Source organism: Gadus chalcogrammus, chromosome 20, assembly GCF_026213295.1.
Source record: "Gadus chalcogrammus isolate NIFS_2021 chromosome 20, NIFS_Gcha_1.0, whole genome shotgun sequence".
Lineage (NCBI taxonomy): Eukaryota > Metazoa > Chordata > Actinopteri > Gadiformes > Gadidae > Gadus > Gadus chalcogrammus.
Genome location: NC_079431.1, coordinates 6,100,987 through 6,127,295, shown reverse-complemented (window position 1 = coordinate 6,127,295; position 26,309 = coordinate 6,100,987). Strand labels below are relative to the sequence as shown.

Below are 26,309 nucleotides of genomic sequence, written 5' to 3'. Positions count from 1 at the left end.
TCGCCTATAGCTAGAAACACAGAATAAGTTAAGAATATTCAGCTGGAGTAGGATATGTGCTGTACCTCCCTCCTCCTTCCTTTTCTCTTCCATACTAGCGCTACGATGACGAGCCTCATCATGTCATGTAGGGGCCCACATGTAGCCTAGCCCAACTCCACGTGTAACTCACTACACATCAAAAGGCCAACACACACACACACACACACACACACACACACACACACACACACACACACACACACACACACACACACACACACACACGGCAATTAGTCCCCATCATCCCACTTGGACAACAGTGGACGCTGGAGCCAAGGGAGGGGGCGCTCTCTTATGGAGGCTGTCACAAAGGCACCAAATAACAGGCGTGTATGCACTAATAAAGAGAGACACACACACACACACACAGACACACAGACACACAGACACACACACACACACACACACACGACTGAGTGTTTTAGAAGCATAGCTGTTCGACAAACTGTGGATTTGAGCTCTCTGATGTTGCAGAAGATGTGCTCATGCAATGAGGCTGAACAGTGGGGGGAAATTGAAGATTTTGCCATCTAGCAGCGGTGTATTCATAAAATAATCAAGAAAATGACATCTAATACAGATACAAATTCCATTAGTTCTTTGACAGATATATGTGAACTGGGTGTTTTGAACTATGCTACATCGGTCGTGTGTTCAGACACGTTAATATATGATCATGTTTACACCTTAGAAATAGATTTTGAGTCAAAACGATAAGCTTTCTGCAGTGTGTATTGAAGTTAGAAGAAAATGCTATATTTTTAAAACATATTTTCTATTATTTGGTCAATTTTAGTCCCGTGCATTGAATCAGTTTCTCAAACATACACAAAAACAATGATTTTCATGGATCGCAAAGTCCGTGGCAAACTTATATACAGTATACAGGCAGACACAGGCATGTATACAGGCAGACACAGTAATGTAACCCTACAGATAACAGGCCTTCATTCATGTAAAATGTAACATAGAAAAGTTACAATCGACTGTTATCAAAAATACATTACAATTGCACAGAAATGTCCATGGACTAGTGGGAAGAACCACAAGCTTATAAAGCACTCACAGGCTTACAGCATGTTGTCTGCGGATGGAGTGTCTGTACCCTGCTCGGCCATCCCAGGCAGCTGAGCAGCTCTCCCGTCCTGGGGCGTGGAGGTCTGAGTCCTTAGCCCCAGGAGAATAAGGGTTTGTTTCCGGAAACTCTTGTCCAACAGGAAATAGATCACAGGATCCAAGGATCCCCGCACGATGGCCAAAAGTAGAAGGAGATTCTTGATCTGCAAGATAAATAAAAAGATGAATAAGGATGAAAACCATAGTGCATCGGTACCTGCAATACGAAGATTGAATTGCTAAAAGGACACGCGATGTGTTTACCTCAATAAGGCTGGAGAATGGATGGCAGTGCTGGGTCTTTTGACTAGCGCTGTAGGAATAAAGACCTCGATCAATGACCAGGGAGATGAAAATGGCCTTGTAGACATTGTACGGTAGCAAGCAAAAGATTAGCACCATCTGGGAGAAACAAACTCAAAGTTATTTATGGTTGGCGCCGGAGAAAAGATCTGATCTATTCCTTTCTTGAGAAATATTGATAATATTGTAATAATATCGTAATAATGTCCTCAATGATGATAGAATCACGTTCTTTCTATCTGCAACGTCATTGATTTAGAAGCACCTTGATGACCATGATGTTGCGGAACACCCTTCGAAGCAGGCCCTGGGTGGAGGCCATTTGGATGTTGCGTCGCGCACGTCTGACGTGATCCAACAGCAGCACGTAGCACAGCAGCACCAGCAGGAAACACGCAAAGAACAGCGTGATAGTGATCACTTGGCCGACTTTGGACAGAACTCCACCCAGCTCTGTGGCTGGGCTGAAACACAGCGCAACTTCCTCTTCCTCCTTATCGCCTGACACCCGGCTGTGGTTCGCCCCTCCTCCCCGACCGGGCTCCGGGCCGCGACCGCTCCGGGTCTCCGTCAGGGAGTAATACAGGGTCACAAAAGTGGTGGCCCCGACCACCAGCACCCACGCACCCACGCACACCCTCCGGGCAAAGGAAGCCCTCCTCAGACGGTCCAAGAAGGCAGGACACCAGCGCTGGGCAAAGTGGCCGGGCGTGCACCGGGTGAGGGCGGCCAGGCGGCTGAGGGCCACCCAGGTAAGGAGGCCCACGCTGAGCTGGATGTTGACGTGGAGCATTGGCGTGGCCCCGTGCAGCACCAGCTGACACAGGAGGCTGGCGGCGGGCCGGGTGGCCGCCTGGACGTAGTACACGGCCATAAAGGGCGCGGTCAGGGAGACCAGCAGGTTGGACGCGCTCAGGTGGCTCAGGTACACCTGGGTGGGGGCGCGGTCGGAGATGCGCCGCATGAACACCCACAGGGCCACCGTGTTGCCGGGCAACCCGGTGAGGAAGAGGATGCTGTAGAGGCAGGGCAGGGCGATGAGGGTGGCGGAGCCGGGGCAGAGGCCGAGCGGCGGCGGCGGCGGCGAGGCTGATGGGGATATGTGATTCGGGGGGCGCGTGTTCTCCATCGCTCTGTGTGAGAACCGAAGCACTGGGTTATTTGACCTCATTAAATGCGGTGGAACATTTGTGGAACTGGCTAGCCCTGTGTCCCGCAGCACTCTCAGAAGAGTAGCACTGAAAATTGACGATTCATCACCAGAGCTTCCTGAATGGGTTTACCATCACTGCATAAATACGGTTGTAGATTTATCGGTAAGGTGCCACGATAACCTCTAAGGCCGTTACTTGAGCACACTAAGGGAAATACACACCAAAACATCATACTTTAAACAAAGTAAGATCGGAGAAGTACTTACCCGACCGGTGGTCGTCCAACTTAGCAGCTCTCCTTTGAGCACCCTTCTGTTCTGTTTCCGTACTATTAGACTACGAACACATATTTAGACAGTCTGGGAGGTGTCGCTTCCTTGTGGTAAATGAGGTTTCCTGATCTCATACTGATATAGTCATCGCATTTCTCCCCATGACCATGAACATGTCACCAACTTCGTATCAGACGGTTTTTCTGATCTTTTGATGATCACATGGTTTGTAAAAGTTAAGTGAAATTGGCTATTGACAAAAAATATATCTAACCAAAGTATTGAGTATTGCATGTTGTAGTGGCCCACAGTATCAGAGTAGTATTTGGTTTAGAAAATGCAATTTTCTGCCTGTATCTGGCTCTTTCAGTATTTTCAGCTACATTCCAGTGGGGGGCGCTCCCCAATAACAAACCCTCCTCCACGTTTGTCTGTGTGCCTAGGGTTGGTGCTGTTGCTGTAGCCAGATGGCTGGGTAGTAAAAAGCCACGAGAGACCAGCACTCAAATTTGCTCTGCCTCTCTCTTTGTGCTGTAGATAGAATCATTCTAAAAAACGATTGATCCCTCGGGTCATTTTCAAATAAAAACTCAATATATAGGAAACATTCAAGTGTTTTTCTTCATACATTCCCGAATAAATAATACATAAATATATTCCCAATAAATAATACATTCAAAATAACTTTTAATAAATGTTTAATAGTAATGATTTCACAAAATATAACTAAGAAAATATTTAACAGTTGAAACCGTGTCCATAGCAACGTTCTATGATATGATAGAAAATAGAATGTCTTAGGAGAACAATCCGAATTGTGTTCCACAAAGCTGTGGAATACAGACGTTTCAATTCTCGCTGGAATTCCCCTTCACCATCTAATGTCTGGCTCGTAATGCCAGCCGTATTGTTCCCGAATGACGCCCACCTGCCCGGTGGACGGCTGTCTCGGGGCGGTCCTGCCTGACGTTGCCCAGCAACCGCATCACCTGCTTCCTCATGGACGACGTCAGCAGGAAGTACATGACGGGATCCAGGCAGCTGTTGAGCGCAGAGAAGAGCAGGGCCACCTCGTTGGCCTGGTCGACCACGCCCTTCCAGTAGCAGGACGTTTCGGTCATCTGGGTGATGATGTAGAAGACGCGCACTATGTGGTGGGGCACGAAGCACACGGTGAGGAGGACGAGGATGAAGAAGGACTTGTTGGCCGTCTAGCTGATCCAGAAGACGACCACCAGCATGAGGTTGAGGTAGCCCCTCCACTTGGCGTTCTGGAGCTCCTTATACTGGAAGCATCTGGAAGTACTACAGAGCAACGACCACAGTGACGCACAAACGAGCGAGGATCTCATGCTTAGAGGGGGGACCAGTCCCCCAAGAAGGACGTTACTTCACAGTTTAACACTGACTTGTTGAGCTCCTTGGGAGTCTCCTCGTCGAGCAGGGTCAACAGCAGGGTCCAGGCCAGCGCCAGGGCCCGGATGAGGGCGCAGGCGGCAGTTCTCCAGTCGCACCTCTTAGCGGTACCCCGCCTCGGCTGGTCTTCACGTAGCGGTCGACGCTACGTGAAGATTTATGTTGACTGTTTTTATGTAATTTCTGCAAACTCTGATCTTGATGATCACATGGTTTTTAATGAGATAAGTAAAATTAGCTATTGGCAAATATATTACCAAAGACGGCAGTATTACATGTTATAGTGGCCACAGTGTATCAGGGTAGTGTTTGGTTTAGAATTTTTTTCGGCCTGTATCTGGCTCTTTCAGAAGAGACCAAGAGACCATGACTCAAATTACAGACTCATTCTAAAAAACGATTGATCCCTTGGGTCATTTTCAAATAAAATCTCAATATATAGGAAACGTTAATGTTTCTTTTTTCATACATTTCCCAATAACTAATGCATTAATACATTCCAAATAATTAATACATTCATAAAAGTTTTTAATAAATGTTTAATAAAAATGATGTGACACAGAATTTAACGGCAAGAAGATATTTAACAGATGAAACCGTTTCCATAGCAACGTTCTCCTCTTCAGAAATAACAAAGTAGAATGCCTTTGTACAGCGGTTTTCAATAGGTGAGGCGCACCTCCCCTGGGGGGCGCCAAAGAGCCACAGGGGAGGCGTGACAAGCAAAGAAAAAATATACATCTGTATGCAGCTCTATTGATATCGGTAATTGTGTGTGCGTGTATTAGTTTTAAAATGCATCGTTTCCTTGTCCGAAGTCAACAGAAGTCAGCATTAAGGGAGGAGACAGGACCCAGCAAAAAACGAAGGAAATATGATCCTGAATGTGTTTCTGGTTGTCTGTGGAGAGCGAGTTCCCCAGATCTCCACTAAGGCTATGTAAGTCCTATTCGTCTTCACCTCCATCTACTTGTGTGAGTGTGGGTCTTCCGCACTGATCCTGATTAAAAACAAATACAGAACGAGGCTGCAGGTGAAGGACGACTTGCGTTTATTTCTCCCTGGAGTGCAACCCCGCATCGAACTAGCCTCGTGAGACCATCCTGATCTCGCGAGCTCCATTGTATTTACTCGCAGATCAGTCTGGTAACCTGCGATGGAAAAAATTTGGAGCCCATCGCTAAATGACCGGCCCATCAGCGTTGGTTTTGAGGCGGGTTTAGGTGTGACGCAACGAGAAGCGACTGTTCAGTCTATACAACATGGCGGCTTCCGTTGATCTGATTGTTTGATTTGGCCCGTCTATCACCAACATAGGTGGTGATAGACAGATGGTTTATCCATTCAGCTAACCAGTATTTTCGCCCCTTCCCAAAAGTTTTCCAATTGAAGGTTCCTAGATGGATTTGCTGAGCAAATGCTAATCAATCCATCTGGCGGAGTCAGTTTAGCATCGAACACCCCTGGGCATCAAAAGCGAGGTCTCATTGTTCCCACTGATATGGAAGATTAAATTGAATTTTTGTGATGTTAGAACTGATTGTTGTGCACAAAATGAGTGTGCGCGACTGTGCACGTGCATGTCCTTTCCGGCTTCGAAATACTGCATGGTTATGAAGGCCTTGTTGATAGTTGTTGTCAGAGAGAGAGAGAGAGATGGGATGGTTAAATAATGTCACACGATCGGTGATACTGCAGGCTCTCATTTGTAAGTGCACTGATTGTGTGCCAGTCTCTGATAGGCTATACCTGGCATTTATTCAGTTGTTGATTGCTCTTCTAAGTGCGCCATATTGGTGCCAATTATTGTCGTTTTTGCATTGTAATGCACAACTTTGCCTCTCCTTGTTATAAAACAATGTGCATCCAAACAACTCTACCCAATGCAGCCTCCTATGTCAGTACTGACATAGGAGGCTGCATTGGCTAGAGTGTTGCTTTACGAATAGGCTACTATAGCATATCGGATTGTGTGTGTGTTGTTATGAAGGCTATGGACTGATTGCTTGCATCCATGAATTATTGTAATGTTATTGGCCAACTGCATATTGGGAAAAATTTGATCGTATTGCGCAACAATCGGGGGATGGGGACCCCCCGAATATCCACGGGTATTTCGCACACTGATGTTAAGCATGTTTTGTTGACTTGTGGATAGGCTTACTGATGTTCAGTGATTTTAAAAGTAGCCTCAATTAGGCCTGCATGAAGTTGGAAATGATTTGCTGTTGCAAAGAATTGCTCGGCTGTCCTTACCTACTCTAAGGGGAGGCTCACATTCACCCAATTTGAAAACCCCTGTCTTAGTAGAACAAACCGAATTGTGTTCAACAAAGTTGTGGAATACATATACATAGGTTTCAAGTCTCGCTGGCATTCCCATTCCCCATCTTGTAATGTCAGCCGTATTATTCCCGAAGACGCCCACCAGCCCGGTCGACGGCTGTCTCGGGACGGTCCTGCCTGACGTTGCCCAGCAACCGCATCACCTGCTTCCTCATGGACGACGACAGCAGGAAGTACATGACTGGATCCAGGCAGCTGTTGAGCGCAGAGAAGAGCAGGGCCACCTCGTTGGCCTGGTCGACCACTCCCTTCCAGTAGCAGGACGTTTCGGTCATCTGGGTGATGATGTAGAAGACGCGCACTATGTGGTAGGGCACGAAGCACACGGTAAAGAGGACGAGGATGAAGAAGGACTTTTTGGCCGTCTGGGTGTAGAGGGCCGCGTTGGGCAGGTCGGGCTTTTCCTTGGACGTCCTCAGCAGCTTGAAGGCGATCTTGACGTAGCACACCACCATGCAGCCGTAGCTGATCCAGACGACGACCACCAGCATGAGGTTGAGGTAGCCCCTCCACTTGGCGTCCTGGAGCTCCTTATACTGGAAGCATCTGGAAGTACTACAGAGCAACGACCACAGTGACGCACAAACGAGCGAGGATCTCATGCTTAGAGGGGTGACCGGTCACCCAAGAAGAACGCTACATCACAGAGATTAACACTGACCTGTTGAGCTCCTTGGGAGTCTCCTCGGTGAGCAGGATCGACAGCAGGGACACCATCACCGAGGCAAAGGCCAGGGCCCAGATGATGGTGCAGGCGGCAGTTCTCCAGCCGCACCTTTTTGCCAGACCGAGGGGCCGCTGCTGCGGCACCCCGCCTCGGCTGGTCTTCACGTAGCGGTCGACGCTGATCAGCCCCAGCAGCACGATGCTGATGTACATGTTCATGTAGAAGAAATGGCCGACCATGTGACACATGGTGGCGCCCAGCTCCCAGCGCTCCCCGCGCACCCCGTGGTACCACACCCTGAAGGCCAGGCAGGGCACCAGCAGCAGGTCCGACAGCGCCACGTTGACCAGGAGCACGTCCACGGAGGCCTTCTTGTCGGAGGCCTTCTTGTCGGAGCCCTTCTTGTCGGAGCGGTCGCGCAGGAACACCCACAGGGCCAGCAGGTTCCCGGCCAGGCCGAGCACGACAAAGAGGGCGTAGAAGAGCGTCAGGGGGATCCGCAGGGAGCTGGTGTCCAAGGAACAGGGGCCGGGCTCGGGGGACGGACCCACCGACACCTGGCTCTCTGGGGCACTGGAGTTTAGGAAAGGAAAAGCCATCATGGCCGTTGTGGTGAGGATGTTTGACGTCATGAGGTCGTCCATGTTGGGTTCTTCACCTCTGGTTGAAGGAGGAATGGGCGAAAAAAGTAAATAAAATGGGACAAGCAATTGAGCAAAACTAACAACCATTCAGTCAGAGACTAGTGTTAAAAATGAACCACAACACATTTGGCAATTTGTCACTATCATGTTGTTCTTGTGGCAGATTAAAGACTATTAAAGTCTGCCGGGAGATACATTTCCCTTGAAGGTGTCTAGTCGCAGTCGCAGGTGGTGGTGGTGGGTTGGCTTGAGATCCTGCCATGGAGGACATAATCTACTACTTTGGGGGACGGATGAAGCGTGAAGGGGAAGGGGAAGGGGATGGAGGAGGGCGGCAAAAAGCCACAAAACGGCAGATGTGAGCATGCCCGAGAGGTGTATATGTACACTGTGTTTTGGTCCTGTTTAAACACCAAAAGGTTCCTGATTGGTTGAGAGATGAAGGGGCGGGCTGATGGGGGTTATCTGATCAGGGGGGCATGAGTACTCCATCACTATGTGTGAGAATGGAAGCACTGGGTTATTTTCAGTGTGCGAAATCGGGGGTCCCCATGCCCCGATTGTTGCGCAATACCGATCTGAATTTTCTCAATATGCAGTAGGCCAATAACATAACAAGATTTCATGGATGAAAGCAATCACTCTATAGCCTAAATGACAACACACACACATTTAAATTGTAAACAAACTCCATGATGATTGACGAGTTTACAGAAGAAGGTCTAGACGTTGTTGATCTCGTAGAAAGTTTACTGCAGACAAGGAATTAAGGACAATTCAAGAATAGAGGGCTACGTCACCGAAGTTGTTCCCACTTACTGCGATGACATGTTCAGATCACATTTTAGGATGCACAAGACATCAGTTAGGGTGTAAATAGGCTATATGAAACGATTTTTCTATTGATTTATGTGTAGGAAAGGAATTATTGTTTTCAATATAGACATGGGAATTGTTTAAATGTTTCACAGTTCTTCCTATAGGGTTAATCTCCATCTGGGAGCACCTATCTTGCAGTCCGTGATCCATTTCTGCTTGCGGAGAACTACGTCTTCTGATAGTTTGCCTATGTTCGCGAACGCTGGAAGACATCGGCACGCTTAACAGGTTTCATAACGTCCGCCTATGTTTGCGACTTTGGACGCACCTCAAGTGTAGCCTATCGGAGACTGGCACGCAATCAGTGCACTTGCAAATTAAATTCTGCAGTATGACCGATTGTTTGACATTATTTAACCAATCCATCTACACCAAATACGATCAGACAGATACATCATTGAACACATAGACAAACCACATTTGTCCAACCACAGCGGATGCTGACAACATTTAACACAACAAGCAAAACATCACCAAGGCAGGTGCGCTCTCTCTCTCACGGTCTCTCTCTCGCTCTTGCACACACGTAAACAATCACTCTACCACAACCAACCACAAGGCCTTCATAACCATGCAGTATGCCGAAGCCGGAAAGGACATGCACAGTCCCACACACTCATCTTATGCACAACAATCAGTTCTATCATCACTTTTCAGTCACTCCAAAGATTAAAAAGATAGCCCATTACCTTAATTTAGAATAGACCCAAAGTGTGTGAGTGATACACTCTGGATTAGCTTTCGCTTGCTAGACGTTTTTAGTATGACTTGTCAAAATGAAGTCTTTCTTCTGTTTGGCGAACATGGCTAATTTGCATACGCTCACAGGGCTCAGCTTGGCAAAAAATAACATATTTGGGAATAAATGTTTTGAGTTCGGAATACTGGACATGGTGAACTTAAAAACAATTCAACATTTCAAAATGTGTAATTTTTGAAAAAGTTTGAGACCCCCCTCAAATTTCACTTTTGAGGCTTTCAGGGGGTCTCATGGGTAAATCGGTGGGGTCGAGTCCCCCGGACTCCCCCGTATTTCGCGTCACTGAATGCGGTAGTACATTTTTGCAACTGGGCAAGCCAGGCTATTGCCAGACCAGGATCAATCGTAGATTGCACGTTTGTCTTGGGAAGCTGCTGTAATTTCTTTCAGCACAAGAGGTGTGATCAACGGGTCTAGTTAAACTGACTCTGTACGCAATTGGCTGCTTGCCGTCGCTTCCCTGTCGTCCCTGTGTTAAACCAGCAAATAGCGCGCCAGGGGGGGAAGCCAGCTTGCCGATTGGCTCCCGCAAAAACGTATCTGAAGCAGAAAGAAATGTATTGCTCTTCTCCAGACCCTTCTGCAGGGAGAAGTCAAATGGCCGGCAGAACTGACTGGGGGTACCCAGTCTAGAACGGGCGGCCTTGAGTCCCGCAGCCCTCCCCGAAGAGTAGCACTTTGGGAAAACTGCAATTCATCACCAAAGTATACTAAGCACCGCGTACAAGCATCAGAGAATACAGAAGTATACTGTATTGGTAAGGTGCCACTATTGACTCAAAGAACATTAAATGAGCACACTCAGGGAGATACACACCAGAACGTTATACTTTAAACAAAGGAAGATCGGAGACGTACTTACCCGACCGGTGGTCATCCACCTCAGCAGCTCTCCTTTGAGCACTCTTCCGTTCTGTTCTCGGACTATGACACTATGAACAGGGGAGGTTGCATTAGACAGAAAGGGAGGTACCACATCCCTCTGGTTAATGAGGTTTACTTATCTCATTCTGATGCAGTCATTGCCAGTGCGCATTTCTGCCCCACGACCACAAACATGTAACCAACTTCCTATCAACAATTTTGTGAAATGTTTCTATTGACCGTTCTGTTTTTTATCTGTCATCTCTGTAAAGTCTGATCTTGATGATCACATGTTTTTTAATAAGATAAGTGAAATAAGATATTGGCAAATATATAACCAAAGATGTCAGTATTGGATGTTGTAGTGGCCACAGTGTATCAGAGTAGTATTTGGTTTAGAAAATATTTTTTCTGGCTCTTTCATTATTTTCACCTCCATTCCAGTGGGGGGTGCTCCGCATAACATATCCTCTTCCACGTTTGTCTTTGTGCCTAGGGGTGGTGCTGTTGATGTAGCCAGCTGTGAGCACCTATCATGGAGTCAATTATCATGGAGTTTGTTTACAATTTAAATGTGTGTGTGTTGTCATTTAGGCTATAGAGTGATTGCTTTCATCCTTGAAATCTTGTTATGTTATTGGCCTACTGCATATTGAGAAAATTCAGATCGGTATTGCGCAACAATCGGGGAATGGGGACCCCCGATTTCGCACACTGAAAATAACCCAGTGCTTCCATTCTCACACATAGCGATGGAGAACTCACACACCCCTGATCAGATAACCCCCATCAGCCCGCCCCTTCATCTCTCAACCAATCAGGAACCTTTTGGTGTTTAAACAGGACCAAAACACAGTGTACATATACACCTCTCAGGCATGCTCACATCAAACGACACCACGGCAGGTGGGCTCTGTCTCTCTCGCGGTCTCTCTCTCGCTCTCGCACGCACGTAAACAATCATTCTACCACAACCAACCACAAGGCCTTCATAACCATGCAGTATGCCGAAGCCGGAAAGGACATGCACAGTCCCACACACTCATCTTATGAACAACAATTAGTTCTATCATCCCTATTCAGTCACTCCAAAGATTAAAAAGATAGCCTCTTACCTTAATTTAGAATAGACCCAAAGTGTGTGAGTGATGCACTCTGGATTAGCTTTTGCTTGCTAGCCGTTTTTAGTAGGACTTGTCAAAATGAAGTCTTTCTTCTGTTTGGCGAACATGGCTAATTTGCATACGCTCACAGGGCTCAGCTTGGCAAAAAATAACATATTTGGGAATAAACGTTTTGAGTTCGGAATACTGTACATTGTGTGCTTGTAAACAATTCAACATTTCAAAACGTGTCATTTTTTTCACAAAGTTTGAGATCCCCCTCAAATTTCGCTTTTGAGGCTTTCAGGGGGTCTCATGGGTAAATCGGTGGGGTCGAGCCCCCCAGGACCCCTCCGTATTTCGCTTCACTGAATGCGGTAGTACATTTTTGCAACTGGGCAAGCCTGGCTATTGCCAGACCAGGATCAATCGTAGATTGCACGTTGGTCTTGGGAAGCTGCCGTCATGTTTTTCAGCACAAGAGGTGTGATCAACGGGTCTAGTTCTACTGACTCTGTACTCAATTGGCTGCTTGCCGTCGCTTCCCTGTCGTCCCTGTGTTAAACCAGCAAATAGCGCGCCAGGGGGGAAGCCAGCTTGCCGATTGGCTCCCGCAAAAACGTATCGGAAGCAGAAAGAAATGTATTGCTCTTCTCCAGACCCTTCTGCAGGGAGTGGTCAAATGGCCGGCAGAACGGGCTGGGGGTACCCAGTCTAGAACGGGCTGGGGGTACCCAGTCTAGAACGGGCTGGGGGTACCCAGTCTAGAACGGGCTGGGGGTACCCAGTCTAGAACGGGCGGCCCTGAGTCCCGCAGCGCTCCCCGAAGAGTAGCACTTTGGGAAAAACTGCAATTCATCACCAAAGTATACTAAGCACCGCGTACAAGCATCAGAGAATACAGAAGTATACTGTATTGGTAAGGTGCCACTATTGACTCTAAGGACAATACATGAGCACACTCGGGGAGATGCACACCAGAACGTTATACTTTAAACAAAGGAAGATCGGAGACGTACTTACCCGACCGGTGGTCATCCACCTCAGCAGCTCTCCTTTGAGCACTCTTCCGTTCTGTTCTCGGACTATGACACTATGAACAGGGGAGGTTGCATTAGACAGAAAGGGTGGTACCACGTCCCTCTGGTTAATGAGGTTTACTTATCTCATTCTGATGCAGTCATTGCAAGTGCGTTTTTCTGCCCCACGACCACAAACATGTAACCAACTTCCATCAACAATTTTGTGAAATGTTTCTATTGACTGTTCTGTTTCTTATCTGTCATCTCTGTAAAGTCTGATCTTGATGATCACATGTTTTTTAATAAGATAAGTGAAATTAGAAAATTGGCAAATATATAACCAAAGATGTCAGTATTGCATGTTGTAGTGGCCACAGTGTATCAGAGTAGTATTTGGTTTAGAAAATAATTTTTCTGCCCATATCTGGCTCTTTTAGTATTTTCACCTCTATTCCAGTGGGGGGTGCTCCGCAATAACATATCCTCCTCCACGTTTGTCTTTGTGCCTAGGGTTGGTGCTGTAGCCAGCCAGCTTGCTGGGTAGTAAAAAGCCACAAGAAACCTGTACTCAAATTTGCTCTGCCTCTCTTTATGCTGTAGACGGAATCATTCTAAAAAACGATTGATCCCTTGAGTCTTTTTCAAAAAAAATCTCAATATAAAGGAAACATTAACGTGTTTCTTTCTTCATACATTTCCCAATAAATAATGCATTCATAATTGTTTTAAATAAATGTTTAATCAAAATGATTTGACACATAATATAACGGCAAGAAAATATTTACAGTTGAAACCGTGTCCATACCGTGTCCATACCGTGTCCGTTCTCCTGTTCAGAAATAACAAAGTAGAATGCCTTAGTAGAACAATCCAAATTGTATTCAACAAAGCTGTGGAATTGCTAATGTCATTAACAGAGTTTACTTTAAGATCAAACTACTTCATGTTTGAAAATAAATATTATTTACAAACTCAAGGAACAAGCATGGGATCCCCTTTTGCACCATATAATGCTAATTTGTTCATGGGACAGTGGGAAGATACATATTTTTAATAACAATCCATTTGCTGCTGACATTCTGTTATTAAAAGGTTTATTGATGATTTTTTTCTGGTATTTGTGGATAGATGAATTTATAAATAAGAACATATCCCTTGTTTAATTTCACCACGGAATACAATGGGGAAAAAATACATTTCTTGGATTTAGTGATAAGTGTGAATTTCAAAAAGAAATTGGAAACATCCATTTACAGAAAAACAACACAATTCTACATGCATCTATTTTCCAACCAGAGCATAAAATTAAGAACATTCCTTATGGTCAGTTTGTCAGACTAAGAAGAACTATATAGAAATGAAAAAGGTAATGAAATTAAAGTACATGAAATGTCCCAACGTTTTAGACAAAGAGGCTATGATGAAACACTTATTGACCAAGCAGTTGAAAACGCTTACAAAAGATACAGTAAATTACTACTAAACCTAACACCTAAAGACTCGGATAGTAGAGTGATTTTGTGTCTGAATACTCTGGGAACTTTTAGAATGTGACCCCAGTCTGAATAATTTATCATCTCTGAAACCTCGCTTGTGTTTTAAAATAGCAAAGAAGAATATTAGGGATATGGTGAGCTCTACATACATGTAAACCCCAAAGACTAATTGGCTTGCTCAACAATGCCTGTGTGGATTGATTAATCGGTCAAACCAAATATAATTTAAAACTGAGAATTGCAGAACATAAAGGGGCAATAAGAAATGGCATTATGGATTATGCCATTGCCAGACATTATAAAGAAAATAACCATGGACCAGCCACCTCTCTAAAATTCATTGCCGTAGAGCGAGTGCTACCAAGCCCACGAGGGCGTAACTTGATTAAACAACTTTCAAGGAGAGAGGCCTACTGGATACATGAATTAAACAGAGTCGAACCCAATGACCTCAATAAATTCCAGGATTTAAGTATATTTTTGTAAAAGTTTAAATCTTCTGATGTTTGAGCATCTACATTTGCACATTGTTATTCATGATATGTGAGCAGGATATTTAAGTGTAGCCTATCCCTATGAAAGCTTAAAAGTATATGTGCTTTAATTTGAACATTGTTATTGATATGTGAACCTTGCATGTACTATATGTGTACATTGCTATTTGTGATGTGTGAGCTTCTGACTGTATTATATGTGAGCTTTGAGTGTAGATTTGGTGGTGTCTTGCACTAATTGGTGAGATCATGTGACCCTGTAAATCACCTGTCTGGGTCATGTGAATTTGAAGAGTGAACCTGACGAAGCGACAGCGATACGCGTCATTCACAAAATCAATCAGCTTATCAGCGTATACCAGTGTGCGGTGATTTTAAATTTCTTTGACTTTATATATAGACGTTTCAATTCTCGCTGGCATTCCCCTTCATGTTGTAGCATGTTTTAGTGGCCACAGTGTATCAGAGTAGTATTTGGTTTAGAAAATAAAATGTTCTGCCTGTATCTGGCTCTTTCAGTATTTTCACCTCCATTCCAGTAGGGGGCGCTCCCCGATAAAAAATCCTCCTCCACGTTTGTCTGTGTGCCTTTGGGTGGTGCAGTCAGGCGTCGATTACGCCGGGGACGCCGGGGACGTGTCCCTACCAGATTTCGTCATGATTAATTTTGTACCCACCACTTAATAAAATAATAAAATAAAAGAATATATTTTAATTGAAATTATTCAATTATTACACGGGTCTTCTCAATGCCGTGGAACGCTCCGTTCACTTGCATGGGCTCTTCACAACTTCCGTTGCTAAGTATAATTGACCGCTGTCATGGAAAACAAAGGACTTTTTGCCTATGATGTCTATGGTATCACTCCTCAAGTAGTCTGGTAACTTTTCAACCCCAGCGTCTTCGGATGCTAAGCAACATCAACGACTTTGGCGGACTATTTTCTCTGCTGATCAACACTACGAATGCTGGTAACAAATAAATTGTAAAAAGACACACCATGTGAAGTAATTTTTTCGTTTTGGCACGTAGCCGTGTAATAACCGGGATAATGTAGAGAACGTCGCCGGTCATTATCGAAATTAAGCCCCTTCAGTGGGAAGCAAGACACCTTCGCTGCGCGTCGGTGTCCTGTTCGCACTGTCTGGGCTTATTTTCCCGATAATGAGCGGCATTCTATACATCATCCCTTACTTATTATTACACGGCTCTTGTTAATGAAAAAAGAGTGCATCCTCATTGTACCCAGCACTTCTGCAAATGTACTTCCGAATGCGTCTCTGTCCCCTGCACATTTCAAACCACACTGACGCCCATGCGCTCAGGCCAGCTGGCTGGTTAGTAAAAATCCACAAAGGACCAGTACTCAAATTTGCTTTGCCTCTCTTTTTGGGCTGTAGACAGAATCATTCTAGAAAACGATGGATTTTCATATAACATAATAGGAAACATTTACGTGTTTCTTTCTTCTTAAATTTCCCAATAAATAATACATTGATACATTCCCAATGAATAACACATTCATAATCATTTTTAATAAATGTCTAATAAAAATAATTTGACACAGAATATAATGTCAAGAAAATATTGAACTGTTGAAACCATGTCCATGGCAACGTCCTCCTGTTTAGAAATAACAGAAAGTAGCCTGCCTTAGAGGAACAATTCGAATTGTGTTCAACAAAGCTGTGGAATACATAAACAGACGTTTCAATTCTTTCTGGCTTTGCCCTTCGCCATCTTATGGCTGGCTCGTAATGTCATCCATATTGTTCCCGAAGACGCCCACCAGGCCAGTCGACTGCTGTCTCAGGACGGTCCTGCCTGAGCCCGAACCCTGCTCGACACTAGCTGCTGCCACTAGCCCCGGCTTCCCACACCCGCATCACGTTGCCCAGCAACCGCATCACCTGCTTCCTCATGGGTGACGACAGCAGGAAGTACATGACGGGATCCAGGCAGCTGTTGAGCGCAGAGAACAGCAGGGCCACCTCGTTAGCCTGGTAGACCACACCCCTCAAGTAGCAGGATGTGTCGGTCATCTGGGTGATGATGTAGAAGACGCGCACTATGTGGTAGGGCACGAAGCACACGGTGAAGAGGACGAGGATGAAGAAGGACTTTTTGGCCGTCCGGGCATAGCGGGCCGCGTTGGGCAGGTCGGGCTTCTCCTTGGACGTCCTCAGCAGCTTGAAGGCGATCTTGACGTAGCACACCACCATGCAGCCGTAGCTGATCCAGAAGATGACCACCAGCAAGAGGTTGACGTAGCCCCTCCACTTGGAGTGCTGGAATACCTTATACTGGAAGCATCTGGAAGGACAAGAGAGCAACGACCACGTGACGCACAAACGAGCGAGGATCACCTGCTTAGAGTGGGGACCGTTCCCTTAAGAAGAACGCTACATCACAGAGATTAACACTGACCTGTTGAGCTCTTTCGTAGTCTTCTCGGAGACCAGGATCATCAGCAGGGTACCGGCCAGCGCCAGGGCCCAGATGATGGTGCAGGCGGCTGTTCTCCAGCCGCACCTCATCGCCAGACCGCGGGGCCGCTGCAGCGGCACCCCGCCTCGGCTGATCTTCACGTGGCGGTCGACGCTGATCAGCCCCAGCAGCACGATGCTGATGTACATGTTCATGTAGAAGAAGTTTCCCACCACGTGACACATGGTGGCGCCCAGCTCCCAGCGCTCCCCGCGCACCCCGTGGTACCACACCCTGAAGGCCATGCAGGCCACCAGCAGCAGGTCTGACAGCGCCACGTTGACCAGGAGCACGTCCACGGAGGCCTTCTTGGAGCGGTCACGCAGGAACACCCACAGGGCCAGCAGGTTCCCGGCCAGGCCGAGCACGACGAAGAGGGCGTAGAAGAGCGTCAGGGGGATCCGCAGGGAGCTGGTGTTCAAGGAACAGGGGCCGGGCTCGGGGGACGGACCCACAGACACCTGGCTGTCTTGGCCACTGGAGTTCATGAAAGGAAAAGCCATCATGGCCGTTGTGGTGAGGATGTTTGACTTCATGAGGTCGTCCTTGTTGGGTTCTCCACCTCTGATTGATGGAGGAATGGGCAAAGAAAAAAAAATGGGACAAGCAATTGAGCAAAGCTAACAACCATTCAGTCAGAGACTAGTATAAAATGAACCGCAACATTTATTGACACGACTCCAATGGCCGGCAGAACGGGCCTGGGGCACCCAGTCTAGAACTGGGCGGCCCTGAGTCCCGCAGCGCTCTCCGAAGAGTAGCACTTTGTGAAAACTGACAATCACCAAAGTTTACTGAGCACCGCGTACAAGCATCAGAGAATACATCAGTATACTGTATTGGTAAGGTGCCACTATTGACTCTAAGAACATTACATGAGCACACTCGGGGAGATACACACCAAAACGTTATACTTTAAACAAAGGAAGATCGGAGTCGTACTTACCCGACCGGTTGTCATCGACATTAGCAGTTCTCCTTTGAGCACTCTTCCGTTCTGTTCTCGGACTATGAACACGGGAAGTGGCTTTAGACAGAAATGGAGGTTCCATTTCCTTCTGATTCATGAGGTTTCCTTCTCATTCTGCGACAGTCATTGCCAGTGCGCATTTCTCCCCCATGACCAAAAAGATGGTACCAACTTCCTATCAGATGGTTGAATTTTGTGAAATGTTTCTCTTGACTGTTCTGTTTTTTATCTATCATTTCACAAACTCTGATCTTGATGATCACATGGTTTGTAATAAGATAATTCAAATGAGCTATTGGCGAAAATGTAACCAACGAAGTCAGTATTGCATGTTGTAGTGGCCACAGTGTATCAGAGCAGTATTTGGTTTCGAAAATATTTTTTCTGCCCGTATCTGGCTCTTTCGTTATTTTCACCTCCATTCCAGTGGGGGGCGCTCCGCAATAACAAAACCCCCTCAACGTTTGTCTTTGTGCCTAGGGGTGGTGCTGTTGATGTAGCCAACTGGCTGGGTGGTAAAAAGCCACAAGAGACCTTCATATTTGCTCTACCTCTCTTTGTGCTGTAGACAAAATCCTTCTAAAAAACGATTGATCCCTTGGGTCATTTTCAAATAAAATCTCAATATTTAGGAAACATTCAAGTATTTATTTCTTCATACATTTCCCAATAAATAATACATTCATAATCATTTTTAATGCATGTTTGATAAAAAATAATTTGACACAAAATATAACGGCAAGAAAATATTTAACAGTTGAAAACGTGTCCATAGCAACGTTCTCCTGTTCAGAAATTACAGAGTAGAATGCCTCAGTAGAAAAATAAGAATTCTGTTGTAGCTGTGGAATACATATACATAGGTTTCCATTCTCGCTGGCATTCCCCTTCCCCATCTTGTAATGTCAGCCGTATTATTCCCGAAGACGCCCACCAGCCCGGTCAACGGCTGTCTCGGGAAGGTCCTGCCTGACGCTGCCCAGCAACCGCATCACCTGCTTCCTCATGGACGACGACAGCAGGAAGTACATGATGGGATCCAGGCAGCTGTTGAGTGCAGAGAAGAGCAGGGCCACCTCTTTGGCCTGGTAGACCACGCCCCTCCAGTAGCAGGACGTGTCGGTGATCTGGGTGACGATGTAGAAGACGCGCACTATGTGGTGGGGCAAGAAGCACACGGTATAGAGGAAGAGGATGAAGAAGGACTTTTTGGCCGTCCGGGCATAGCGGGCCGCGTTGGGCAGGTCGGGCTTCTCCTTGGACGTCCTCAGCAGCTTGAAGGCGATCTTGACGTAGCACACCACCATGCAGCCGTAGCTGATCCAGACGACGACCACCATTATGAGGTTGCGGTAGCCCTTCCACTTGGAGTGCTGGAGTGACTTATACTGGAAGCATCTGGAAGGACAAGAGGACAACGACCACCGTGACGCACGAACGAGAGAGGATCTAATACTGAGAGGGGTGACCGGTCACCCACGAAGAACGCTACATCAGAGATTAACACTGACCTGTTGAGCTCCTTGGGAGTCTCCTCGCCGAGCAGGGTCATCAGCAGGGTAAAGGCCAGCGCCAGGGCCCAGATGAGGGCACAGGCGGCAGTTCTCCAGCCGCACCTCATCGGCAGACCGCGGGGCCGCTGCAGCGGCACCCCGCCTCGGCTGATCTTCACGTAACGGTCGACGCTGATCAGCCCCAGCAGCACGATGCTGATGAACATGTTCATGGCGAACAAGTTGTGCACCACATGACACATGGTGGCGCCCAGCTCCCAGCGCTCCCCGCGCACCCCGTGGTACCACACCCTGAAGGCCATGCAGGCCACCAGCAGCAGGTCTGACAGCGCCACGTTGACCAGGAGCACGTCCACGGAGGCCTTCTTGTCGGAGCCCTTCTTGGAGCGGTCGAGCAGGAACACCCACAGGGCCAGCAGGTTCCCGGCCAGGCCGAGCACGACGAAGAGGGCGTAGAAGAGCGTCAGGGGGATCCGCATGGAGCTGGTGTCCGAGGGACAATGCGGGCCGGGCTCGGGGGACGGGCCCACCGACACCTGGCTGTCTGGGCCACTGGAGTTCATGAAAGGAAAAGCCATCATGGCTGTTGTGGTGAGGATGTTTGACTTCATGAGGTCGTCCTTGTTGGGTTCTTCACCTCTGATTTATTGAGGAATGGGCAAAAAAAGTTAATACAATTGGACAAGCCATTGAGCAAAACTAACAACCATTCAGTCAGTTTTGTTTAAAATGAACCACAACATTTATGTACAACACATTTTGAAATGAGTCACTATCAAATTGTTCTTCTGGACGATGGATTATTGAAGTCTGCCAGGAGATAATTTCCCTGGAAGGTGTCTAGACCCATGTGCTGGTGGTGGTGGTGGTGGTGGTGGTGAGGTTGACTGGAGATCCTGCCCTGGAGGACAGGATCTCCTACTGAGGGGGACGAATGTAGTGTGAAGGGGAAGGGGATGGAGCGGGGCGGCAAAAAGCCACAGAACAGCAGATATGAGCATGCCTGATAGGTGGATATGCACACTGTGTTTTGGTCCTGGTTATACACCAAAACGTTTCTGATTGGTTGAGAGATAAAGGGGCGGGTTGTTGGGGTTATCTGATCTTGGGGGCGTGAGTTCTCCATCGCTCTGTGTAAGAACGGAAGCACTGGGTTATTTTGCTTCACTGATTGTTGTCGTACATTTGTGGAACTGGCCTAGATCAATCGTAGATTGCACGTTCGTTTTGAGAGTCTGCTGTCATTTTCTTCAGCACAAGAGTTGTGATCAACGGGCCTACTTCAACTGACTCTGCTGCTTGCTGTCGCCTCCCTGTCATCCCTGTGTTATACCAGCCAATAGCGCGCCGGGGGAGAAGCCAGCTTGGTGATTAGCTCCCGCAAAAACGTATCGGAAGCAGAAAGAAATACATTGCTCTTCTCCAGACCCTTCTGAGGGGGAATTCAAATCGCCAGCAGAACGGGCTGGGGGTACCCAGTCTAGAACTTGGTGGCCCTGAGTCCCGCAGCGCTCTCCAAAGAGTAGCACTTTGTAAAAACTGATGATTCATAACCAAAGCTTCCTGAGCACCACGTACAAGGATCAGAGAATACTAAGGATGGGAATCGAGAACCGGGTCTTGTTCAGAACCGGTTCACAGTGAACCAATTCCTTGGAATTGTTAGCATGCCTGCTTAACGATCCCGATTATCGGTTCCGGCCGTTCCAAATGCGTCACAACGTCACACACGCGCTGCTTTCTTTTGGTTCAGAACGCAGCAAGCATGGCGCCGAGGCGGAAGCGCTCTAAAGCTTGGTTGTATTTGACGCGAAAAGACAACAATTGTAACGTTTCCATTTCGTCAAAGGGGGGGAACTACCTCCAATATGCAGAAACATTTGGCTACAAAGCATGCAAATCATTTGCAGGATTGTTGCGTGTTTGATACACTACTAACTAGCGACGCAAGTGAGTCAAGCAGCAGCGGAGCTATCGGGACGCGATCTGTTATTAATGTCGAGTGTGTGTGTGTATGTATATGTGTGTGTGTGTGTATATATATATATTTATAATAACAGTGCTATATAGTAATTTGGGTAGTATAAAGGGCAGTGGCGGCTCGCCTATAGAGGGCGCTGGGGCGCCGCCCTCCCGCCGACCGGACATCTTATCTTTTTTAAATATCCTATATATTTTTTTTAATAATCTTCTCATTTTGAGAATTAATCTATTTTAATTGCATTCGAATAATGCATTTACTTTAGAATATCTTTAGAATACCCCATCATTAAATCTTCATTCACTTAGGCCTACATGTTCAACGTTCATTTTGGTGATGTCTTCCGTGGGGCGCAGTTCGCTCAGCCCCACATGCCTGAATTGTGAGCCAATGGTTCCCCCGTTGCTAGGCAGAATAGTACATCATTTCGCCAATCAGCGTCGTCGAATTGTATGGCTTTGGGGCGCTCAAGATATAGCCCCAAGCGCAGTGCACCGTCCACTGCGCGTAACCGCGCATTTGCCATTACCTCAGAGACCAGCAAGATGGCGACTTTGAGTACTGCTACCACTGTTTCCCTGTGAGTTCAGCTAGCCCCAAATTCAGTTAAGTCTTTGCTTATGAATCCCTTCGAAAGAAGAACATTTGCAGATAAATTGCAAGTAAAAGAAAAAGCCAGAAGTGAACATAACCCAACAAGCAAGAGAAAAGGATAGAGCCTACAAGAGAAGTTTTTCCAGAGTTTGGTTCAGGCTTGGCTAACTAGCTGTGGTCATGCCAATGCAATTTTTTGCTTTCCTTGTATACTTTTTAAAATAAGTGCGTGTGATAGTTCGTGGACACAGACATGGTTGACAGACCTGTAACATCTGTCAAAAAAAAAAAAAAAAAAACGGATAAAAAAAACACAAGCGAGCAAGAGTGCATATGAACAACTGTGTGAAGCTAGCCATGCTAGAGGTAGGCAACTTCTATTTATTCCACTAGCCTGTATTTCCCTTGAGATGGACACTGGTTGCAGACCCTCACAACCTCCCCCCACCCCTTTCAAGTGTACTGTATATAGTTCTCTGCAAACATGGTGGCATCAGGCCTTCAGTGTGCATATTGTATATAGTCCTCTGTAAACCTATTCAGTGTACATACTGTATATAGTCCTCTGCAAACCTATGGTGGCATCAGGCCTTCAGTGTGCATATTGTACTGTATGTAGTCCTCTATGTAGTCCTATGTAGATACCAACCTATGTTGGTATCATGCCTTAAGTGTGTCTTCAACAACCACACACAAAAGTTTGCACATTTACATGAATTTTGTGGAATTCATATTTCATGTATTTGTCTAAATGCATACTAATGGACTGTAGATATATTTATGAGTGACGTTTACCAACACAATGGCTTGGCCGTCACCCATTATCTCTCTCTCTCTCTCACTCTCTCACTCTCACTCTCACTCTCAGAGAGAGAGAGAGAGAGAGAGAATATGTTACCTTGTGTGTAATTCAAAGTTATTGTTGATGTATCTGCACTCTTAATGTTGCTGATTTCTACAAGGCAAAAAATTTACTTAAAACGTAGTTCCCTGGCCCCATTCGACTTTGTAAGTAAATGTTCTTTTTTTGCCTTTACTATTTAGTCAGAATGCACCAGAATGCTTCGTTTGTTTGTGAAAATCACAAAAAAATCTTGTGGGGGAGGATGCCCCCAGACCCCCCTACAGGGGTTTGGAATGCAAACGTTCAGCCCCCCCTCAAATAAATTCCACCAGCCACCACTAATAAAGGGTATGAATATATAATGTGGAATTTATTCGTAACTGAATTCAAATGTGTTAAAAATTAGTAACGTCATTACCTTATATAACGATCCACCGTCTCTTTACAGAAGTCTTCTTTGTTTTTTTTATGCCAGTTGAATTTTGTTACAATTTAAATGCAAATGAGCACTGTTAATATTAAAAAAGACACAAGCTCTTACTTGACTGTTTTCAGTCTGTGTTTTCAGTTTTATGGCACATAATGATGGCATTTGGGCTCAAAAAGCCAAACATATCTTTTTTTGGTCTAGACTAATTAATGTGAAAATGTACTATTTCCTAATACTAGACGCACTTCTGATCAGATATTAAAGAGAGTTAATACAAACAAACAAATTTGTAGGCCCTACTTATTTTCTCAGCCAATGAGAATCGATAAGGAATCGGATCGATAAGCAGAATTGGAATCTGAATCATTAAATTCTTATCAATTCCCATCCCTAGTGAATACAGAAGTATACTGTATCGTAAAGTTCCACTATTGCCTCTTAGGGCAATACATAAGCACACTCAGGGTGACACACACCAAAACGTCATACTTCAAACAAAGGTAGATCGGAGACGTACTTACCCGATGGTGCTCATCCACCTTAGCAGTTCTCCTTTGAGCACTCTTCCGTTATGTTCTTGGACTATGACACTTTGAACACGGGAGGTTGCTTAGTCAGGGAGGTACCACGTCCTTCTGATTCATGAGGTTTCCTGATCTCATTCTGCTACAGTCATTTCCAGTGCGCATTTCTCCCCCATGACCACAAACATGTTACCAACTTCCTATCAGATGGTTGAATTTTGTGAAATGTTTCTCTTGACTGTTCTGTTCTTATCTGTCATCTCTGCAAACTCTGATCTTGATGATCACATGTTTTTTTTATAAGATAATTGAAATTAGCTATTGGCGAAAATGTAACCAAAGAAGCCAGTATTGCATGTTGTAGTGGCCACAGTGTATCAGAGTAGTATTTGGTTTAGAAAATATTTTCTCTGCCCGTATCTGGCTCTTTCATTATTTTCACCTCCATTCCAGTGGGGGGTGCTCCGCAATAACAAACGTTATTGCGGAGTGCAACGTCTTTGTGCCTAGGGGTGGTGCTGTTGATGTGGCCAGCTGGCTTGGTGGTAAAAAGCCACACGAGACCTTCAAATTTGCTCTGCCTCTCTTTGTGCTGTAGACAAAATCATTCTAAAAAACGATTGATCCCTTGGGTCATTTTCAAATAAAATCTCAATATTTAGGAAACATTCAAGTGTTTATTTCTTCATACATTTCCCAATAAATAATACATTCATAATCATTTTTAATGCATGTTTAATAAAAATAATTTGACAAAAAATATAACGGCAAGAAAATATTTAAGTTGAAAACGTGTCCATAGCAACGTTCTCCTGTTCAGAAATAACAGAGTAGAATGCCCCAGTAGAAAAATCCGAATTGTGTTGTAGCTGTGGAATACATATACATAGGTTTCAATTCTCGCTGGCATTCCCCTTCCCCATCTTGTAATGTCAGCCGTATTATTCCCGAAGACGCCCACCAGCCCGGTCGACGGCTGTCTCGGGACGGTCCTGCCTGACGCTGCCCAGCAACCGCATCACCTGCTTCCTCATGGACGACGACAGCAGGAAGTACATGATGGGATCCAGGCAGCTGTTGAGTGCAGAGAAGAGCAGGGTCACCTCTTTGGCCTGGTAGACCACTCCCTTCCAGTAGCAGGATGTGTCGGTCATCTGGGAGACGGTGTAGAAGACGCGCACTATCTGGTAGGGCGCGAAGCACACGGTGAAGAGGAAGAGGATGAAGAAGGACTTTTTGGCCGTCCGGGCATAGCGGGCCGCGTTGGGCAGGTCGGGCTTCTCCTTGGACGTCCTCAGCATTTTGAAGGCGATCTTGACGTAGCACACCACCATGCAGCCGTAGCTGATCCAGAAGATGACCACCATTATGAGGTTGACGTAGCCCTTCCACTGGGAGTGCTGGTGTGCCTTATACTGGAAGCACCTGGAAGGACAAGAGAGCAACGACCACCGTGAGGCACAAACGAGCAAGGATCTCATACTTGGAGGCGGGACCGGCCCCCCAAGAAGAATGCTACATCAAAGATTAACATTGACCTGTTGAGCTCCTTGGGAGTCTCCTCGCCGAGCAGGGTCAGCAGCAGGGTCAAGGCCAGCGCCAGGGCCCAGATGAGGGCGCAGGCGGCAGTTCTCCAGCCGCACCTCATCGCCAGACCACGGGGCCGCTGCAGCGGCACCCCGCCTCGGCTGATCTTCAAGTAGCGGTCGACGCTGATCAGCCCTAGCAGCACGATGCTGATGTACATGTTCATGTAGAAGAAGTTTCCCACCGCGTGACACATGGTGGCGCCGAGCTCCCAGCGCTCCCCGCGCACCCCGTGGTACCACACCCTGAAGGCCATGCAGGCCACCAGCAGCAGGTCTGACAGCGCCACGTTCACCAGGAGCACGCGCACGGAGCCCTTCTTGGAGCGGTCGCGCAGGAACACCCACAGGGCCAGCAGGTTCCCGGCCAGGCCGAGCACGACGAAGAGGGCGTAGAAGAGCGTCAGGGGGATCCGCAGGGAGCTGGTGTCCGAGGGACAGGGGCCGGGCTCGGGGGACGGACCCACCGACACCTGGCTCTCTGGGCCACTGGAGTTCATGAAAGGAAAAGCCATCATGGCCGTTGTGGTGAGGATGTTTGACTTCATGAGGTCGTCCTTGTTGGGTTCTTCACCTCTGATTTATTGAGGAATGGGCAAAAAAAGTTAATACAATTGGACAAGCCATTGAGCAAAACTAACAACCATTCAGTCAGTTTTGTTTAAAATGAACCACAACATTTATGTACAACACATTTTGCAATGAGTCACTATCAAATTGTTCTTCTGGACGATGGATTATTGAAGTCTGCCAGGAGATAATTTCCCTGGAAGGTGTCTAGACCCATGTGCTGGTGGTGG

The 26,309-nt window shown here is 46.5% G+C and overlaps 5 protein-coding genes across 7 annotated transcripts in view; 1 reads left to right on the top strand and 4 right to left on the bottom strand.

Moving 5' to 3' along the window:
- Positions 1-26,309, top strand: part of LOC130373572 (peripheral plasma membrane protein CASK) — a 122,388-nt gene that overhangs the window by 54,386 nt on the left and 41,693 nt on the right. The gene's annotated exons all lie outside the window — the stretch shown is intronic.
- LOC130373573 (probable G-protein coupled receptor 34) lies at positions 6,457-8,031 on the bottom strand. Its single transcript, XM_056580171.1, has 2 exons — positions 7,311-8,031; positions 6,457-7,195 (listed from the first exon to the last, which is right to left on the bottom strand). The coding sequence occupies exons 1-2, from the start codon at positions 7,958-7,960 to the stop codon at positions 6,712-6,714; spliced, it is 1,134 nt and encodes a 377-aa protein (XP_056436146.1). The 5' UTR covers positions 7,961-8,031; the 3' UTR covers positions 6,457-6,711.
- LOC130373571 (probable G-protein coupled receptor 34) lies at positions 16,261-17,575 on the bottom strand. The gene is made up of 2 exons (XM_056580167.1): positions 17,007-17,575; positions 16,261-16,892 (listed from the first exon to the last, which is right to left on the bottom strand). Exons 1-2 carry the CDS (start codon positions 17,570-17,572, stop codon positions 16,427-16,429), a joined length of 1,032 nt encoding a protein of 343 aa, XP_056436142.1. The 5' UTR covers positions 17,573-17,575; the 3' UTR covers positions 16,261-16,426.
- LOC130373575 (probable G-protein coupled receptor 34) lies at positions 18,667-20,385 on the bottom strand. The gene is made up of 2 exons (XM_056580172.1): positions 19,548-20,385; positions 18,667-19,434 (listed from the first exon to the last, which is right to left on the bottom strand). Exons 1-2 carry the CDS (start codon positions 20,159-20,161, stop codon positions 18,951-18,953), a joined length of 1,098 nt encoding a protein of 365 aa, XP_056436147.1. The 5' UTR covers positions 20,162-20,385; the 3' UTR covers positions 18,667-18,950.
- On the bottom strand, positions 24,555-26,140 carry LOC130373576 (probable G-protein coupled receptor 34). The gene is made up of 2 exons (XM_056580173.1): positions 25,462-26,140; positions 24,555-25,348 (listed from the first exon to the last, which is right to left on the bottom strand). Exons 1-2 carry the CDS (start codon positions 26,055-26,057, stop codon positions 24,865-24,867), a joined length of 1,080 nt encoding a protein of 359 aa, XP_056436148.1. The 5' UTR covers positions 26,058-26,140; the 3' UTR covers positions 24,555-24,864.

Coding starts and splice junctions, on each gene's coding strand:
- LOC130373573 (XM_056580171.1), bottom strand. CDS start 7,960: ATGGACGACCTCATGACGTCAAACATCCTCACCACAACGGCCATGATG. Junction 7,196..7,310: donor ACTCCCAAGGAGCTCAACAG/GTCAGTGTTAAT, acceptor TAGTACTTCCAG/ATGCTTCCAGTATAAGGAGC.
- LOC130373576 (XM_056580173.1), bottom strand. CDS start 26,057: ATGAAGTCAAACATCCTCACCACAACGGCCATGATGGCTTTTCCTTTC. Junction 25,349..25,461: donor ACTCCCAAGGAGCTCAACAG/GTCAATGTTAAT, acceptor TTGTCCTTCCAG/GTGCTTCCAGTATAAGGCAC.
- LOC130373571 (XM_056580167.1), bottom strand. CDS start 17,572: ATGATGGCTTTTCCTTTCATGAACTCCAGTGGCCAAGACAGCCAGGTG. Junction 16,893..17,006: donor ACTACGAAAGAGCTCAACAG/GTCAGTGTTAAT, acceptor TTGTCCTTCCAG/ATGCTTCCAGTATAAGGTAT.
- LOC130373575 (XM_056580172.1), bottom strand. CDS start 20,161: ATGAAGTCAAACATCCTCACCACAACAGCCATGATGGCTTTTCCTTTC. Junction 19,435..19,547: donor ACTCCCAAGGAGCTCAACAG/GTCAGTGTTAAT, acceptor TTGTCCTTCCAG/ATGCTTCCAGTATAAGTCAC.